Source organism: Oryx dammah, unplaced genomic scaffold (assembly GCF_014754425.2).
Source record: "Oryx dammah isolate SB20612 unplaced genomic scaffold, SCBI_Odam_1.1 HiC_scaffold_8, whole genome shotgun sequence".
In the NCBI taxonomy this organism is placed as follows: Eukaryota; Metazoa; Chordata; class Mammalia; order Artiodactyla; family Bovidae; genus Oryx; species Oryx dammah.
The window spans coordinates 30,956,850-30,971,996 of NW_024070192.1; the positions used below are offsets into that span (position 1 = coordinate 30,956,850).

A 15,147-nucleotide genomic window follows, 5' to 3' on the forward strand; every position below is an offset into this window, starting at 1 on the left:
TAGAATTACGATGCAAACAAAGTAATCATCAATATAAGGCAGACTCCAAAGAAGATATAAAACGGCCAATAAGCACATGGAAAGATGCTCAACATCATTCGTCATTAAGGAGACCAGAGGAAATCTGCAATGAGATACCACCTCACCCTCACTAGGATGGCTATCATAATATTAATAATATATATTTTTGGATACATAAAATAAATATTGGTGAGCATGTGGAGAAATTGGAACCTTCATGCTTTGCCAGAAGAGATGTAAAACAGTCCAGCACTGGGGAAAAGTTTGGCAGTATTTCAATAAGTTAAACAAAATTACCATATGGCCCGGCAATTCCACTCTTGGGTATGTACCCAAAATACTCTGAAACAGATGGCTGAATAAAAACATGCATGATGTGAAGAGCGGCCCAATGCACAATAGCCAAAAGGTAGAAACAGCACCAATGTCCATCAACGGGTGAGTAAAGAAACACAACACAGTCCATCCATGCAAAGGAACTACTACACAGCCGTAAAAAGAGAATGAAGTCCTGACACAGGCTCCAATGTGGATGAACCCTGAAGGCATCGCCAGACAAAATGGGCAAATGATGTATGATTCTATTTATATAAGATCTCCAGAGTAAACAAATCCATGGGGACGGGAGCTAGATGTGTGGTTAAGAGATGAGGGGGAAACTCCAATCCTTTGGCCACTTGATGTGAAGAACTGACTCATTTGAAAAGACCCTGATGCTGGGAGAGATTGAAGGCAGGAGGAGAAGGGGATAGTGGAGGCTGAGATGGTTGGATGGCATCACCGACTCAATGGACATGAGTCTGAGTAAACTCCGGGAGTTGGTGATGGACAGGGAGGCCTGGCATGCTGCAGTCCATGGGGCTGCAAAGAGTCGGACACAACTCAGCGACTGAACTGAACTGAAGAGCTGTGGGGGAGGGGGATTAATTGATGAGTATGGGGTTTCCTTTTGGGGAGACAGAAATGCTCTGGAAGTAGATTACGGTAGTAGCTGCACAATACTGTCCCTGCAGTAAATGTCACTGAATTGTACTCCTTAAAATGGTTAAAATGGCAAGTTTTATGCTATGTGGGAAGTGAGGAAGAGAGAGGAGGAGGGAGGCCTAAAGGCAGAACAATCTATGATCACAGAATGATACATCTTCCCTCCTTACTAAGTGTGGACAAGCCCTGCTCTTCCTAAGCCTAAGCCATCCAGCACACGCTGAGAACAAAGTGAGAACAAAGGATCTCCTTAGGTCCTCCAGTCTACACCACCACACAGACCCCTCCCATCCCACAGCCTTTGCCTCAGGACCCAGAGGCCCTCAGTTGTCACTCACTGCCTCCCCAGAGTGAACGGGGTGCCTACCCACCCGGGGTACCACAGCTGGGATGACTGAGACCAGACGCTGCTTTCAGAGAGCTTACATCCCAGGGCAGGGAGACAAATACTAAACACAGACGTTATGAAGGAGACTGTTTCGAGAGTTGGAAGCACTGTGTGGGCAACAGAAAGCAGGACAATAGGCAGAGTGGGCAGCTGTGGCGAGGGAGTGGTGATGAGAAAAGACCCTCCCTGCAGAGAGGGTACCTTTAGGAAGCACCCTGAAGGGAGAGAGAGTCAGCCAAGCCTCCAGATGGCCTGGGACAGAACATTCCAGGCAGAGGAATGGCAGGTGCAAAGGTCTGGAGGTAGCATACCAGGCCAGCTCAGCATCCATCCCCGGGAGACCAGCACGACTGGAGCTCAGTGAGTGAACGGGGAGCAGTCAGGGAGGAGGTGGAGGCTAGATTGCACAGGTCCTCATTAGCCAGAGGCAGGCACTGCAGTTGGATTTTAGGGGACTTGGGGACCACTGGGGGCTTGTTTAAGAACAAAATGATCTGTTTAAAATAACTCAATCCTGAAACACGAAACTGGATGACGTGAGAGAGGAACCAAGATGAAGGTGGATTTTTAGGAATCTGGTTTGAACATCCCCAGGAGAGCGGCAGTCTTCAGGTATCTCCAGGGGAAAACCGCAGGAGACAGGTCAACCCCAAGAATGGGATGGAGTTCCTGGGGCTCCAGAAGGAGGAGAGACCAGGACACCTGAGAGATTATTGCTCTCTGGCCCAGGAAAACCCAGGACACCCTGGATGGGTCCAAGTCACAGTCCCCTCCCTGCCCTCAGAGAGGACGTCTACCTTCCGTGAATGGGGTGCCTACCTACCCAGGTACCACTTCCCGGTTAGACGCCTTTCACTCGAGGAATAATCCTGCTACCCCACCATTTCACATGAAATGAGACATTCTTCCGGGTAAAAATGAGACCAGGCAACCAAGAAATCAGACATCCAAACTGAAACACCACTTTCTGGCTGTCCTAGGAAGCTAGTAGGTCCAGGTTCCCAGAGATGTAATTAAAGGCACAGGAACAGTACCTTCAGAGAGAATCTGCTCCCACCCTCACTGTTCAAAAGAAGTTACTTAAGGCACGTTTTGGAGAAACGTCCAGAATGGTTAAAAAAGAAAGAAAAGCAGACCGTCCTTAACCCCCAGCCACTTGGTTCCTACCCCCAGAATCATGGCAGTGGCCAGTTTCCTGTGTCTCCTTCCATAAGTATTCTAAGAAGGTCCAATTATGTATGTGAGTGTGTGTCCGTGTTTAACAGACACATCCTCCCCCTCACACTGTTAGCACACGATATACCCAACCCTACACTTCGTTTTCCTTTTCACATAGAGATATCGTTCATGTCATTTCCTATCAAGACGTAGAGAGAACTGCCTCATCCTGGTCGTTTTTAATGGCTACACAGATCAGTGAATGATGATGACAACATTTAAACAAGTCCTGTACTGATGGTATAATGGTCACAAGACAGGGTCTGTGCCTGTGGACCGAGTGATGCTCGTAAAAAAGGATTTGCTGTGGAGGAGACACTGAGGGCCTTGTGGGCGCATGGATTTCAAGGGCATCGGTGTTGAAGGGGTAAAACCTCAATTAGTGAGTTTTTGCTTGTGTAGATGTTCTAAGAGTGCAGAAACGAAGAGAAGAAAAGAATCAAAAAATTAAAAGGAAGCTACCAAAAGAAAAAAAGAAAGGAAGAAATGGGTTATACCTTCGTGTCAAAAATGAGAGTGATCATCTATAATCAAAGGCAGGTGAATAGAAGAAGTTAATGGACTACAACTCACAACAGACTCCAAATTATTTCTTTATTCCTAAAGAAATTTTCTAAGACAAAAGGAAAAGCTGAGGGCTTGGTAGACACAGGGCACTGTGCTGATTAATTTTACCCTAATGCCAACCTGTTCCTGAGATATTACTTGCTCTCTTACCCATTCTCTGCTCACCCTGACTTCACTTAGAAGGATATTGAGACTTTGAAGGATCCAACTGCCCACATGTCTAGAAAAGCCGCCATTCTCTGGCTGACAAAGATCCAGGCTGAAAGAACCACTAGTATTCCAGGGACTACTGTGTTAGTCGCTCAGCTGTGTCCAACTCTTCGTGACTCCATGGACTGTAGCCCACCAGGCTCCTCTGTCCGTGGAATTCTCCAGGCAAGGATACTGGAGTGGGCTGTCAATCCTTCCTCCAGGGGAGCTTCCCCACCCAGGGATCGAAACTGCCTCTTCTCTGTCTCCTGCATTGTAGGTGGAATCTTTACCGTCTGAGCCACCAGGGACCATTAGTGCCCAGGTAAAGAGATCCTAGCAAGCTTCACCCTGACCAGTGGCTTTCCAGGCCAAAGGGAAGCTATTAGAATACACCTCCTCCTGATTCTGGAGTGCCGAGAGATGCTTAAGAGTTAAAGAAGGGGACACAGAATGTTCCAGGGTTTGCAAGCAGTCGATCTGACTTGTCTGAGATGACTGTTCTCTCCAAAATTATCTTGGGCAGAAGCAGCACAGTTTGTAGGATGACTCAGAGACAAAAAGTCTCATTCTAATATCCACTCTGCTTCCCAAACATACACACACACACTCACACACAGCCCCATCTCTGAGAACTGCTGTCTACTATCCTCTAATCCAGGCACACTTGTTCCCTGGGGCTCAGCAGTTCTCAGTGGTGATTCTGGACCAACGACAGGGCCATAATAACAGCAGCTTCTGTTTCTTTACTATGTACTTAAGTCAAGCACCGTGCTAAGCATTTATGTGAATGATCTCACGGAATTCTCAAACAACCCTACGAGGTAGGGATTCACTGTTACTACCATTTTCCAAGTGAAGAAATCAAGGCTTATAGAGGTAACTGACTTGCTCTCTGTCAGGCAAAATTTGGAAACAGCAGAGCTGGGCTTCAAGCTCAGAGAGTCATATCCCAGCACTTAAACTCAGAACCATCAACCTAAATTGGTTCTGTAAAGAACAGCAAAGATTTGGGACCTCCCTGGTGGTCCAGTGGTTAAGAATCCGCCTTCCAATGCAGGGTGTGTAGGTCTAATCCTTGATCAGGGAACTAAGATCCCACATGCCTTGGAGCCAAAAAACCAAAACCTAAAACAGAAGCAATACTGTAACAAATTAAATAAAGATTTTAAAAGAAAAGAACAGGAAAGATTCAAATTGGCTCGATGCATTGGGCAACTCCTGTGCCTAAAATACTCATGGGCCATCCGGTCGTGACACATCTATTTTTAGCGCTGCCTTCACGTGGCAGGCCCCATCAGAGGCATTAAGGATGCAGCCGTGATGGGAAGATGAGATCCCTGCTCCCACGGAGCTCACATATCAGGACTGGGAATGGACACGGGAGAGGATGAAGGAGCACAGCAATTTTAGAGAACAACACATGCTAGGAAGAACATGGAATCGGGGGGTGTGACTGGGGGAAGGAGCAAACACATCAGATGGTGAGAGAAGCTGCACTGAGAAGGTGGCATCTGAGCTGAGAATCAGACAGTAAGATGTTGCTGGCCTGGCTAGCCGCAGTAGCCAGGACGTGGAAGCAATCTAAAAGTCCATCACCAGATGATGGATCAGGACGTGGTTCATATATACAAGGGAATATCAATCAGCCGTAAAAGAGGAAAATAACAACATTTGCAGCACCATGGATGGACCTAGAGTTTATCACTTAAGTGAAGTCAGACAGGGGAAGACAAATACCATATATTATCACTTAAATGACCATATATTATCACTTAAATGTGGAATCTTAAAAGAGGACACAAAGAAGCCCATAGGAAACAAAAACAGACTTGTGGACACAGAGAAGACACTGGCAGTTGACAAGGGAGACGACCGTCAGGCTCCCCTTGCCGAAATCCCCAATACACACTGAATTACTTCCACAGACACTCTGCAAAGCGGTAAACATTTTCTTTCTACCACACATCAGTGGTTCCCGCTGGGAAAGTAAAGAAAGAAGAAAGCAGGGTTGGGAGGAGAAAATGGAATGATTGATGGAGCAAGCAGAGTGGTCTGGTCTTGCAGTGTGAGCTGGGAGGATGCATCAGGACAGCCAAGAGAGGCGAGGCCAACAGAGTTGGGGGGCTCAGGGAGACCACCAGGAAGAGATGTCAACAAGAACTCCCGGTCAGAGAAAATCAGACAGACACCAGACACATTGATCATCAACTCAAGGGGGAAAAAAAGCCCCTAGACTGCCCCTCCCCTGGAACAAAGCCAAGTGAACACTTAAGAATATCTTTTCGGGGGGCTTCCCAGGTGGCTCAGTGGTAAAGAATCTGTCCGCCAATGCAGGAGACAGAGGTTAGATTCCTGGGTTGGGAAGATCCCCTGGAGTAGGAAATGGCAACCCAGTATTCTTGCCTGGGAAACCCCATGGACAGAGGAGCCTGGCGGGTGACAGTCCATAAGGTCTCAAAGAGCGACTGAGCACAGTAGACAAACAAAAAAGAAACTAATATTAGTAAGATTTTTTTTTTGAAAAAAGGAAGAATATCTGTTCATCTCTGTTGAATTTGAGGGAGGTGGGGGTCAAGAGGGAAGCGAGCCTTCAGGATCATCCACCCCAAGGACTGTCCAGTGGAGCTGCACAATGCCATGCCTTCAGCTCTAGTGCAGGTTCTGGACAGAGACCCTGGAGCCCTGTTATGCATCCCGTTATCTTTACTGCATCACTGCAGCAAAAATGGTCTTCATAAGAGCCTTTACAGGTCCCTTGTAACTCCCAAAACCACAGTGTAATTTTTTTCCCCATGTGATCTTAAGATACTATGGAGGCAAATGGAATCTGTAGATGAGCAGCAGGGGCAAGGGAAAGGTGGCAGCCTCCTTAGCAGTGGGATCTAAGCCCATCCTGCTCTCCTCGGGGGCTGCCCCAGTCTGGGGAGAACAAGGATGTGGACCACATCTTAGTGAGGGCAGAGGTGGTTCAGGCAGGGATACGAGTCTCAAACACTGGCCGGGCGGTCAGCAGGCAAATTCCACCTCCCCTGGGGCCAGGAAGGCACTTACGGAGCGCTTGTCAGCCTCAGCCCCTTGCTGGCCCTGCAGACATGCCGTGAGCTTCTTGTGTGTGCTGTGGGAGACCTGCTTCACCAGCTCCAGCCGCTTCTCTACCTGCGGACAGAGCCCGTGGGTGAGGCAAGGTCAGAAGTGGGGTCATGGGTCTGGATAATCCAGGGACAAGACTGACCCCTGTTTCTGCAGAGACAGCATCCAATGCGGGAGAGAAAAGGAGGGGATCACAGACTCGGAGACACTTTGCTAACCATGTGGTGAAATGCCTTCCCATGTCTCCTGAAAAGTCCCACTGAGGCTGCTGTGCACCAGGCAGGGTGCTATTGTAAAGAGAAGAAGCTGCATCTCAATGGACTGGGAGAGGAGCAGTGGAGAGTCTGAACAACATGGGGAAGGGCTCGGCTGCAAAAGGGAAGATGTCTTTGACATCTACGAATTACGGGCCAGTGACAACCTTACCTGAAGAAGGTCTTCACTCAGAACTTCAGTCTTCTCGGCCCTAAAGGGAAAATGGAGACACATATCAGTTAAAAAACAAAAGCCAGGAATATGGTCTCATAATTACTCCCAGCCTCCCCACTTATCGAGTGATTGTTATACATCTGTGCACATTCTCTCACATTCTTCTCCATTTGTGGTTTATTACAGGATACTGAACCCAGTTTCCTGTGCTACACAGCAGGACCTTGTTGTCTCTCCATCCTGGATATACTAGCTTGCATCAACAGCAATGATTTCCAACAAGAGAAAATGTAGGCCATACTGGGATTGACAAGGAACATCAAGTAACCAGCATTTCCAGCAAAAACATAGGCTCTGAGGGGTCTCCCACTACTGTGTGGAAACCTGGATGAAGCACAACAAACACACCTTTTTCTGCCTCCAGGTATTCTTTTTTCAATTAATAGAATTAAGTAGGTTCCCCCACCCATTCCCTTTGGTCTCCCCCAAACAAGCAAACGTGGCAGAGATTGATCAAGAGCAAAGACAGAGAAAGCGCTGAGTCCTCGTGACAAATGCAAATGTCACCACTGAGATCTGGCCACTAGTATGATGCACCCCCCCAGAGAGTGCGGAGCTGAAACCAGAGGTTAACACTTTTGGGGAAAGAACCTAGATGCTGGCTGGCATGTCCCAACCTGTTAGCAATCCCTGTCTCAACATGAGAGGAAAATGCAGATCTTCCTGGAGCAAAGCACAAAGAGGCATACTCAAAAAAAAAAATCAAAATATAAACTAACCCACAGAAAAGAAAGAAAAAGAATACAAAGCAATTAAAAAAAAAAGAACAGACATAATACAAAAAATTAAATGGCAGGCTTAAGCCTTAACATATTCATAATTGTATTAAATGCAAATGGACTAATAAATATGGCAATTAAAATACAGAGTGACAAGAGTGGACTGAAACAAATCACATGGGCCACAAGAATCTCACTTCAAATATGATGTGGGTAGGCTGAAGGTAAAAGGACAGGAAAAGATATCATGCAACATTGATCAAAAGAAAGCAAAAGTGGCAGTATTAATAGCAGATAAAGTAGAGTCAGAATAAAGAAAATGACCAGAAATATAGAGGAGAATATAGTGATAAAAGCATCAATCACAAGAAGACACAGCATCTTGAATGTGTACACACTAAACTACAAAGCTGCAAAATATGAGAAGGAAAGTACACATGCATGCAGAGATGTCAATATTTCTTCTCTCAACAATTGACAGACCAGCTAGGAAAAAAAATCAGCAAGAGTATATATGAACATAATTCCAAGGCCTTCCCTGGTAGCTCAGTCAGTCAAGAATCTGTAGTGCAGGAGACCCAGGTTTGATCCCTAGGTCAGGAAGATCTCCTGGAGAAGGAAATGGCAAACCACTCCAGTATGGGCTTCCCTGATAGCTCAGTTGGTAAAGAATCTGCCTGGAATGCAGGAGACCCTGGTTCGATTCCTGGGTCTGGAAGATCTGCTGGAGAAGGGATAGGATATCCACTCCAGTATTCTTGGGCTTCCCTTGTGGCTCCCGCCTGTAATGCAGGAGACCTGGGTTCATTCCCTGGGTTGGGGAGGAGGGAAAGGCTACCCACTCCAGTATTCTGGCCTGAAGAATTCCATGGACTGTATAGTCCATGTGGTCACAAAGAGTCAGACAGGACTGAGCGACTTTCATTTTTCTTTCACTCCAGTATACTTGCCTGGAAAATCCCATGGACAGAGGAGTCTGGCAGGCTACAGTCCATAGCTCACAAGAGTCGGACACAACTTAAGAGACTAAACCACAACTGCCACAAAAGAATGTGACATTTATAGAAGAACACTCCAACCAACATCATCAGAATATTCTTCTCCAGTACATATACCAAGATACACAATATCTGGGCTCATAACATTACTAGCCTGAAAGAACTGAAATCATGTACTGTATATTCTCCTATCACTAACAGAAGAATAAGAAGCAAATATCCAAACACTCAGATACTAAACAGAATGCTTCTAAATAATTCCTGGAACAGAGGACGTATCAAAGGAAAAAAACTAATGAACTGAATAAAAATGAAAATGCAATGTATCAAAATGGCAGACACAGCCAAAGCAGTGCTGGGAGGAAATTTTATAGCACTAAAATCATACATTAGAAAAGAGAAACATTTTCAAATGAGCAACCTCTAGTGCAACAACTTATAAAAGAAGACCAAAAATAAGCCCAGAGTAAGCAGAAGGAATGAAATCATAAAGGGCAGAAATAAAGAAGTCTAAAACAAAATCGTAACAGAGAAAACCAAGAAACACAGAGCTGGTTCTTTGAGAATACAGTTGAAAAAACCTCTAGCACAACCGAAAACAGGAAGAAAGAGAAGACAGAATAGGAATGAAACAGGAAATATCACTACAAAATCCTGTAGATTTCAAAAGGTTGTCTTTGAACAATTAACCACATACATGTAAATTTGACAAGTTACATGAAATGAACTAATGTACTTAAAAACAAATTACAAAACACTCAATATGAAAGAAATAATCTAAATAGTCCTGTAACTATTAAGAAATTGAACTTGTACTATTAAAAATATTGGGAAAAAAATTCAGATCCAGAGATTTCACAAGAGAACTTTATGAAATATTTAAAGAAGAATTAGCACCGATTCTACATAATCTCTTCCAGAATACAGAAGAGGAGGAAACACTTCCCAATTGATTTTATGAAGCTAGTATTCCTTTGATACCAAAACCAGACAAAAAACAGTTAAAAAAAAAAAAGCTAACTATAAACCAGTATTCCTCACGACATAGATGCCTTGATCCAAGTTTGTACTCAACACTCATTCAATATAGTGCTAGAAGTTTTACTTAGGGCAATAAAGGAAATAAAAAAACATATAGATATGAAAGGAACAAATTAAAATGTCCCTATTTGCAGATGACATGTTTATGTAGAAAATACCAAGGTATCTACCAAGAAAGAAAAAAAATTCCTACAGCCAATGAATTCAGCAAGGTTACAGGACATAAAGTAAACAAACAAAAATAAATTTTATTTCTATATACTAGCAGTGAATATATATTAGGATTAAAAATAAAATACTATTAACAACTACTTTGAAAAACAAAATACTTAGGAATAAATTTTTAAATACATAGGCACAGAAAGTACATGTTGAAAACTAAAAATATACTTATGAAAGAAATAAAAAATCTACATCAAGGGAGAAATACTGTGTTTGTGGGCTGGGACACTCAACATAATAAAGATATCAATATTCACAAAATTAGTTATGATTAAATACAATCCCAATCAAAATTCCAAAAGGATTTGTTATAGATACAACCTAAAATCAATACGAAACTGCAAAGGGAGTTGCATACACAAAACAATTTTTAGAAAGACTAAATTTGCAGTACTCATTCAATTTTAAGACCCACTATAAAACTTACTAATCAAAAGAATATGGTAGTGAAAGGATAGAAAAACAGATCAATGGGACAGAATAAGGAAAATGGACCTAGATAGATATAAGCAACTGATTTCTGACAAAGATGTAAAGAGGAAGAAGAGTCCTTTTAACAAACTACGCTGGTACAATTGGACATTCATATCAAAAAATATGAACTTTGTCCCATACTATCATATATAAAAATTCATAAAGGTTCACAGACCTAAATACAAAACTATAAAACTTTTGAAGAAAACATGAGAAAATATCTTTGACCTTGGGGTTAGGTGATGAGTTCTTAGAAATATCAAAAGCATGATCCATAAAAGAAAAAAAAAAAGGATACATTAGACTTCATTTAAATTAAAAGCTTCTGCTCTGTGAAAGGCACTTCTAAAAAATGAAAAGAAATCCACTGAAACAAGAAATATTTAAATATTTGTAGTTCACATAAAAGAACTATATCCAGAATATATGCAGAACTCTCAAATTCAACAGTAAAAAAATCCTGTTACAAAATGGGCAAAAATATCCAAACATAAACTTTTTTATTTATTTTTTATTTTTATTTTTTTAATTTTATTTTTACTTTATTTTACAATACTGTATTGGTTTTGCCATACATTGACATGAATCCACCACGGGTGTATACAAGCTCCCAATCCTGAATCCCCCTCCCACCTCCCACCCCATGTCATCTCTCTGGATCATCCCCATGCACCAGCCCCAAGCATCCTGTATCCTGAATCGAACATAGACTGGCACTTCATTTCTTACATGATAGTATACATGTTTCAAAGCCATTCTCCCAAATCATCCCACCCTCTCCCTCTCCCTCAGAGTCCAAAAGTCCATTCTATACATTTGTGTCTCTCTTGCTGTCTTGCATAAAGGGTCATCATTACCATCTTTCTAAATTCTGTATATATGTGTCAGTACACTGTATTGGTGTTTTTCTTTCTGGCTTACTTCACTCTGTATAATCGGCTCCAGTTTCATCCATCTCATTAGAAATGATTCAAATGTATTCTTTTTAATGCCTGAGTAATACTCCATTGTGTATATGTACCACAGCTTTCTTATCCATTCATCTGCTGATGGACATCAAGGGTACCCACTTTCACCGCTACTATTCAACATAGTTCTGGAAGTTTTGGCCACAGCAATCAGAGCAGAAAAAGAAATAAAAGGAATTCAAATTGGAAAAGAAGAAGTAAAACTCTCACTGTTTGCAGATGACATGATCCTCTACATAGAAAATCCTAAAGACTCCACCAGAAAATTACTAGAGCTAATCAATGAATATCGTAAAGTTGCAGGATATAAAATCAACACTCAGAAATCCCTTGCATTCCTGTACACTAATAATGAGAAAGTAGAAAAAGAAATTAAGGAAACAATTCCATTCACCATTGCAACAAAAAGATTAAAATACTTAGGAATATACCTACCTAAAGAAACTAATGACTATATCAAAAACCATAAAAGACTGATGAAAGAAATCGAAGAAGACACTAATAGATGGAAAAATATACCATGTTCATGGATTGGAAGAATCAATAGTCAAAATGAGTATACTACCCAAAGCAATCTACAGATTCAACGCAATCCCTATCAAGCTACCAGCGGTATTTTTCACAGAACTAGAACAAATAATTTCAAGATTTGTATGGAAATACAAAAAAACTCAAATAGCCAAAGCAATCTTGAGAAAGAAGAATGGAACTGGAGGAATCTACTACAAAGCCACAGTCATTAAGACAGTATGGTACTGGCACAAAGACAGAAATATAGATCAATGGAACAAAATAGAAAGCCCAGAGATGAATCCACATACCTATGGACACCTTATCTTCGACAAAGGAGGCAAGAATATACAATGGAGTAAAGACAATCTCTTTAACAAGTGGTGCTGGGAAAACTGGTCAACCACTTGTAAAAGAATGAAACTAGATCACTTTCTAACACCACACACAAAAATAAACTCAAAATGGATTAAAGATCTAAACGTAAGACCAGAAACTATAAAACTCCTAGAGGAGAACATAGGCAAAACACTCTCTGACATAAATCACAGCAGGATCCTCTATGATCCCCCTCCCAGAATACTGGAAATAAAAGCAAAAATAAACAAATGTGATCTAATTAAAATTAAAAGCTTCTGCACAACAAAGGAAACTATAAGCAAGGTGAAAAGACAGCCTTCTGAATGGGAGAAAACAATAGCAAATGAAGCAACTGACAAACAACTAATCTCAAAAATATACAAGCAACTTATGCAGCTCAACTCCAGAAAAATAAACGACCCAATCAAAAAATGGGCCAAAGAACTAAATAGGCATTTCTCCAAAGAAGACATACGGATGGCTAACAAACACATGAAAAGATGCTCAACATCACTCATTATCAGAGAAATGCAAATCAAGACCACAATGAGGTACCATTTCACACCAGTCAGAATGGCTGCAATCCAAAAGTCTACAAGCAATAAATGCTGGAGAGGATGTGGAGAAAAGGAAACACTCTTACACTGTTGGTGGGAATGCAAACTAGTATAGCCACTATGGAAAACAGTGTGGAGATTCCTTAAAAAATTGCAAATAGAGCTGCCTTATGACCCAGCAATCCCACTGCTGGGCATACACACCAAGGAAACCAGAATTGAAAGAGACACATGTACCCCAATGTTCATCGCAGCACTGTTTATAATAGCCAGGACATGCAAACATAAACTTCTTTAAATTTATTTTTTAGTTGAAGGATAATTGCTTTACAGAATTTCTGAACAGAAACTTTATCAAAGAAGATGAATAAATGGCAAATAAGCACAAGAAAAATTGTTCAACATCAGTATCCACTAGGAAAATGCAAATTAATACCCAAATGAGATAACACAATTGATATAACAAAACAACAACAAAAAGTGCAAAACCCTGACTATATCAAGTTCTGGAGAAGATGTGGAACAACTGGAATTCTTACACACAGCTGAGGGTGGGGCAATGGAAGATGGAACAGTCACTGGGGAAAACAGCTTGGTAGTTTTATGAACTTGAACATACACTTGCCACATGACCTAGCAATCCCACTCTATAGAAATGAAATTTACGTTCCCCCCTAAAAAACCCTCATGAATGTTCATAGACACTTTATGTATAACAAGCAAACATCCTAAAAGTCCTTCATCGGGTGAGTGGATTAATAACAGAATACACTCAACAATTTGTAAAATACTCAGTCAATCCTAAAGGAAACCAACCTTGAATATAATTGGAAGGACTGATGATGAAGCTCTAATACTTTGGTCACCTGATGTGAAGAGACTCAATGGAAAAGACCCCAATGCTGGGAAAAGTGAGTGAAAGTCACTCAGTCATGTCCAACTCTTTGCAACCCCATGGACAATACAGTCCATGGAATTCTCCAGGCCCAGAATACTGGAGTGGGTTGCCTATTGCTTCTCCAGTGGATCTTCCCAACCCAGAAACTGAACCAGGGTCTCCTAAATTGCAGGCGGATTCTTTACCAACTGAGATATGAGGGAAGCTAAGTGGGAAAGGTTGATGCTGGGAAAGGTTGACGGCAAAAGGAGAAGGCAGCAGCAAAGGATGAGATGGTTAGATAGTACCACCAACTCAATGGACAAGAATTTGAACAAACTCCAGGAGATAGTGAAGGATAAGGAAGCCTGGTGTCCTGCAGTTTACTGTGTTGCAAAGAGTCAGACACAACTTAGCAACTGACCAACAACAAACACTCAACAACAAGTAGGAAGGATCTACTGACACAAGTGACCAAATGGATAGGTGTTTAAAGACATTATGCTCAGTGAAAGAGGCCACATGCCCTCATCTGGTACCCAAATGAAACATCTTTTAACAGAACAATGCCTATTACAATAATATCTTAGTAATCATTGTTTTGCTAAAATATTTTCTAATATTTTCTACTGTGTTCACTATATTAATTTCACTATCACTAATGGATTCAGTTCAGTTCACTTTCTCAGTCGTGTCCGATTCTTTGCAATCCCATGGACTGCAGCATGCCAGGCCTCCGTGTCCATCACCAACTCCCAGAGTTTACTCAAATTCATGTCCATTGAGTCAGTAATGTCATCCAACCATCTCATCCTCTGTTGTCCCCTTCTCCTCCTGCCTTCCATCTTTCCCAGCATCAGGATCTTTTCACATGAGTCAGTTCTTTGCATCTGGTGGCCAAAGTATTGGAGTTTCAGCTTCAGCATCAGTCCTTCCAATGAATGCTCAGGACTGATTTCCTTTAGGATGGACTGGTTGTATCTCCTTGCCATCCAAGGGACTCTCAAGAGTCTTCTCCAGCACCACACTTCAAAAGCATCAATTCATCAACTCAGCTTTCTTTATAGTCCAACTCTCACATCCATACATGACCACTGGAAAAATCGTATCTTTGAGTAGATGGACCTTTGTTGGCAAAGTAATGTCTCTGCTTTTTAATAAGCTGTCTAGGTTGGTTGTAACTTTTCTTCCAAGGAGCAATATCATGGTTGCAGTCACCATCTGTAGTGATTTTGGAGCCCCCAAAAATAAATTCTGTCACTGTTTCCAGGAAGTGATGGGACCAGATGCCATGATCTTAGTTTCCTGAACGTTGAGTTTTAAGCCAACTTTTTCACTCTCCTCTTTCACCTTCATCAAGAGGCTTTTTAGTTCTTCTTTGCTTTCTGCCATAAGGGTGGTGCCATCTGAATATCTGAGGTTATTGATATTTCTACCGGCAATCTTGATTCTAGCTTGTGCTTCTTCCAGTC

The 15,147-nt window shown here is 42.0% G+C and overlaps 1 protein-coding gene across 4 annotated transcripts in view; it reads right to left on the reverse strand.

The window, feature by feature from the left end:
* The window catches only part of ARHGAP44 (Rho GTPase activating protein 44), a 119,053-nt gene that overhangs the window by 44,353 nt on the left and 59,553 nt on the right, over positions 1–15,147 (reverse strand). For all 4 annotated transcript variants that reach the window (XM_040243320.1, XM_040243322.1, XM_040243319.1 and 1 more), the window contains exons 2-3: positions 6,887–6,926; positions 6,422–6,526 (exon numbers count right to left, since the gene is read on the reverse strand). In XM_040243320.1, the coding sequence (XP_040099254.1) occupies positions 6,422–6,526; positions 6,887–6,926 (145 nt within the window). The remainder of the gene's footprint in view (positions 1–6,421; positions 6,527–6,886; positions 6,927–15,147) is intronic.